Below are 5000 nucleotides of genomic sequence, written 5' to 3'. Positions count from 1 at the left end.
CATTCAAAGGTTTTGGGAGTCATTGTCCATGAATACATAAAAACAGGATTCTTTAACAAAGTTCGAAAGGACACAATTATTATCTCAAATAAAAATTATACTTTCTAGGCTAATCTTGTTAATATCCTATTCATTTGGCTATATTTGCTATTCAATCTTATTTCATGTAGGCCACGTTTTCATGGAAAACAAGGACATTTCAAAGTGACCCCAAATGTTGTGTAATAGTGGTGTATGGAATATGAACACACAAGGGGTTTTCTAGTTTAGACTAGGCTTCTTCTGCCATTGACCATGTGGTAGACATATGACTGCATTATGAGAATCATGAAGTTGGAGAGTCGAACCACTGGAACCTTTTCTTTTTCCGTTTAGAAAGATGTGTGTTGTGGACTCCATGTGGAAAGAGACATTCACACATGAACATTATCAGTAGCACTAGAGACCGAGTTCTCCATTATTGATGCAAGTTGCTTTGGAAATAAGTGAACAAACATAACCTGACATTAACATATGAATAAGTAAATAATCGAGTCATTTCCCCCCCCCTCCAGTGGCGGCCATGACGACAGACGAGGCCGAGAGCCAGCAGAAGAAGGCGAGCCAGCAGCAGCAGGCGCAGCAGGCACAGCAGAGGCCACCACATGAGCAGCAGCAGCAGCCCCAGGACGCCCCCCCAGCTGCCCAGGACCCCCCCGCCGCTGTGACCTCCGAAACCCCAAACGGCCCCGTGCCCGCCTCGGGCCCCACCCCGGCGGGCTCTCCTCCAGCGGCGGCGCCCGCCCCGGCCCCGGCCCCGGCCCAGGAGGAGGTGCAGCTGCGCCCGCGTCAGCGCACCTCGACGGGCCGCGGCCTCTCGCGCCTCTTCTCCTCCTTCCTGAAGCGCCGCTCGCAGTGCTCGGACGGGGAGTGGGCCGAGGCCGAACGCGCCCGCGCCCGGGACGCCCGCCAGGACGAGCCCAAGGCGCCCATCGCCAACCCCGAGCCCGAGCTGCCCGCCGAGGCAGAGGGTGACGCCGCCCTGGACCTGCACTCCCTCAGCAGCGCCGAGAACCAGGTCAGAACCAGAACCACAACTCAAACTGGGCCATCACCCTGACCCTTGACCTTTTTAAAGAGTTTGTATTGGTTAGAGCCTGATCAGATCACTAACCCTGAAGCCAGAAGGTATATAACCTAGACGTCATCACCCTGACCCTTGACCTTTTAAAGAGTTTGTATTGGTTAGAGCCAGATCAGATCACTAACCCTGAAACCAGAAGGTATATAACCTAGACGTCATCACCCTGACCCTTGACCTTTTAAAGAGTTTGTATTGGTTAGAGCCAGATCAGATCACTAACCCTGAAGCCAGAAGGTATATGGGCCATTTTACCGAATTGGTGCAAAGTCAGGTTGGAAATATTTTTAGTTTTATTCCCAAAACTTTGTCCGTATGGATATTGTACCATATCTAAAGTACACATATCTAGTGAATGAACAGTCAATTTTTATATTGTATTTTCAGAATGAATTACACGAATTCGGTAGAATGGCCCATATATCCTAGACGCCATGACAGGGGCAGAATCCAAACACGTGTACAAAAGATCTCTCCTAGATGCTGTCATTGCCCAGAGGCAGGTTAGAGCCGTGCTCTTAACCCAAACGCTAACCTGAACTGGGTCTGATGAGCTGTGGACAGTACATAGACAGCAGTAGTTTGTACTATAAATACTTCAAGCCCCCTGATGAGTGTCATTACTGCGCTGGTGAATCATCCAGTTAATCAGGTGTGACATGAGCCAGGTAGGTAGAGCAGTATCAACACACGTCAAGTGGAGTTAGAAGTTCAATTCAATTCAATTCAATTCAATTCAATTCAATTCAATTCAATTCAATTCAATTCAATTCAATTCAATTCAATTCAATTCAATTCAATTCAATTCAATTCATTTCAGTTCAATTCAATTTTGTTTAAATAGCGCCAAAACAATATTTTCAAAATAATTTCAAAATTGTCTCAAGGCGCTTTACAGAGCCCAGGGCCAGAACCCCCTTAGAGCAAGCTCAATGGGTTAGCCCAGCAGTACACACTGACCTCTATCTCTCCGCAAACATGTGAGGCTTTAAACATGGGTGGTGTTTGGTGCAGTTTTAGGATGTGTGAAGAGTTATCTGATGGTAATCCCGTTGTTACGTAACTCACATCCAAACACACACACACACACACACACACACACACACACACACACACACACACACACACACACAGAGCTGAGAGGGGCGTGGCTCCATAGTGGGGGGTGTGTCCATACCCGTGACTGCCCCACCCTCCTCCCACCAACAAGACAAGGCTGCTCTCTTGTTCTGCTGTTCTGTCCTGTGCTGTGTAATGATGAGTTATTCAATGCTGTGCTTTGATATGTTACATTTTGTTAAGATAATGCAATGATTAGTCTTCCCACACACACACTGGAAAGACACAAGAGTGTTCTGTTCTGTTCTGTCCTATGCTATGCCATGATATGTTATGCTAAGGTGTTCTGATATTTTAAGATAATGCCTCCTAGTTTGAGCTTTCAATGAATCATGTTCAGCAAAGTCTCTGGCCAGGGTCCTGAAATGAGTTGCAGCAGCGATGGTGCAGGAGTCACTGCTCAAGCAGTCTAGCGTGACCTGTTTGTGTGCTGGCCTCCATGTGTTCCCTGCTGGGCAGTAATACTGGTGGTGACGGGGGTCGACTTGGGATAGCTGCCCCTGCGCTCCTCCTCTCTCTTCTCCTCTCCTCTCCTCTCCTCCTCTCTCCTCTCCTCTCCTCTCCTCTCCTCTCCTCTTCCCCTAAGATGAAGGGGGAGTAAATTACACAAAGGGTGCGGCACAAGACACAAGAGGTGTGGCAAATTTGTCCCTCTCCTCCTGAAACCTCCGTTCAGAACGCAGTTTGTTATGTTTACAGCATAGTTAGGGCCCCTCTTATAGGGGGGGGGGGAAACTGACCCAGGATCTGCCTCTCGTGCTGCTGAAGGGACTGAGATGTTGCTAGTTCATTTGATGCTTGGCCTACATTTCCGACCTATTTTAGGAGAGTCAGGGGTTTAGGCTTCAGTGTTTGCAAATGCCTTGAGAGAACCCGGGCTTGTTTTAAAGTGGGGAACATGAATAATTGAACCGGAACACTGTAGACCTAGAAGTGAACTGAGTGGTTACTATAGTAACTGCTGCCGGCAAAATAGTGGATGAAGGTGCATGTCAGACACAAAGTGTTAGTGTTAAAAGTTGGAGAGGACAGTACTGAGACTGTGAGCATTACAGTGTTAAACCATGAGTGTTATTCCAACCTTATAACACCCATGTTCATGCTTATCTGAATCTTGATTATTACTTTCACATGTACAGAGACTTTTTCATCAGTATTTGTGCTCCTGGGGGGGAGGGGGGGGTGTGTGACCCATGGTGCTCGTGTTGTTAGCATCTATGCTGAGCTGAGCTTCAAGTCTGGAACATTCTCCCACACTCCCTCTCAGTCTGGACGGTTTAACACAAAAAAGACATCCTCAAAGTTCAACCTTCTCACTACTCTACCAGGGAGGAGTTTCCTGACCTGTCCCTTAAAGGTACAATCCTTGATCCTGGCAAAAGATTGTTGATATTTCAACTCAGCAACCAATCAAACAGCCAATATATCCCTAACCCTTCAGTGTGACGTTGTTTATAAGCTGGAATGGTCTATTGCTCATTCCAAGCCATCATGTTTGTATCCCATTTACAGAGCCAGGACTCACACAGTGCACACACAGCCAGTTAGAAAAACCGTGAGGAGAAATAGGCTCAATGATCCTTTCATGGCTACCACTTGGAGAAAAATAAATAAAAAAGGGGCTGCCGTGGCCAACTGGTTAGGGTTTCAGGCTGGAAACCGTAGGGTGGCCGGTTCGATCCCCGACCAGTAGGAAAAATGTGGGCGGGGTAAGTGGTAGACCACTGCTCTCCCATGCCCACATACACGGATGACGTGCCCTTGAGCAAGGCACCTAAACCCGATCTCTGCTCCCCGGGCGCCGCCAAGGGCAGCTCACTGCTCCGGGTTAGTGTGAAACATCACTTCACTGTGTGTGTGTCACTTCCCTGGATGGGTTAAATGCAGAGGTGGATTTCAGAGTGTGTGTGTCTACACCTCCTCTGCCATGAAGAGGACTTTCACTTTCACTACCTCCCTGAAATATAATCAAGGACTGTGCCTTTAAGCCCCAGTTCGTGGGGGTGTTTTACACCAATTTGAGCCTATTTTAAGAGCTGCGTTGCGTTGAGTTCTCACACGCACCCAGACTGCTTGCCATGGTATTTCTCATGGCAGATCCCAGGCCTTTAAATGGCTGCCCCAGCCAGCTCCTGTGCAACTCTCCCACGGTGGAACGCTGCAGTACCGCTGTCCTCAGTCCAAACTTTTCTTTTTCCCCTCTCCTCCTTTTGTTGTCACTAATTAGAGTTACCAATTAGAGTTAATTATTGTCAACGAGCTGCTCCCCCCCTCCCATTGGGCCCTCCACGTCTCCCCTCAGCCCTGCGGCGATATGATTTCAACCCCACAAAAGATGCACTGTGCCTGGGAGGGGAGTTCCCAGGGGGACTGGCCTGGAACTCTGTGCTCCGTCATGCAGGACGCAGTCTTCTGTGGGATACAGTGAGGCGGTGGCCTTCGTACCGGTTCTGATTGGGTGGTCCGGAACCAGTCCATTTAATGAAAGTTGAACAACAATAGGTGCCAAGAGGCAATTGTATTGTTATGGCGCTATACAAATAAAATTGAATTGAATTGAATTGAATTGAATTGAATTGAATTGAATTGAATTGAATTGAATTGAATTGAACTGAATTGAATTGAATTGAATTGAATTGAATTGAATTGAATTGAACTGAATTGAATTGAATTGAATTGAATTGAATTGAATTGAAAAGATGTGTGTGAGTACAGATAGATCGATGTGAAAATATCTATATATCGACTATGTAAAAGTAAG

General features: G+C 47.2%; 1 protein-coding gene across 1 annotated transcript in view; it reads left to right on the top strand.

Annotated features, from left to right (window-relative positions):
• Positions 1 to 562: 562 nt before the first annotated feature.
• The window catches only part of epb41a (erythrocyte membrane protein band 4.1a), a gene marked incomplete at both ends in the record, with an annotated part of 47585 nt that continues 43147 nt past the window's right edge, over positions 563 to 5000 (top strand). Inside the window, one exon of the mRNA XM_080858819.1 lies at positions 563 to 1057. Within this exon, the coding sequence (XP_080714945.1) occupies positions 563 to 1057 (495 nt within the window). The remainder of the gene's footprint in view (positions 1058 to 5000) is intronic.

Source organism: Sprattus sprattus, assembly GCF_963457725.1.
Source record: "Sprattus sprattus genome assembly, chromosome: 20".
Classification (NCBI taxonomy): Eukaryota; Metazoa; Chordata; class Actinopteri; order Clupeiformes; family Clupeidae; genus Sprattus; species Sprattus sprattus.
Note: the sequence above shows the minus strand (reverse complement) of the source record. Positions and strands in the feature narration are given on the sequence as shown.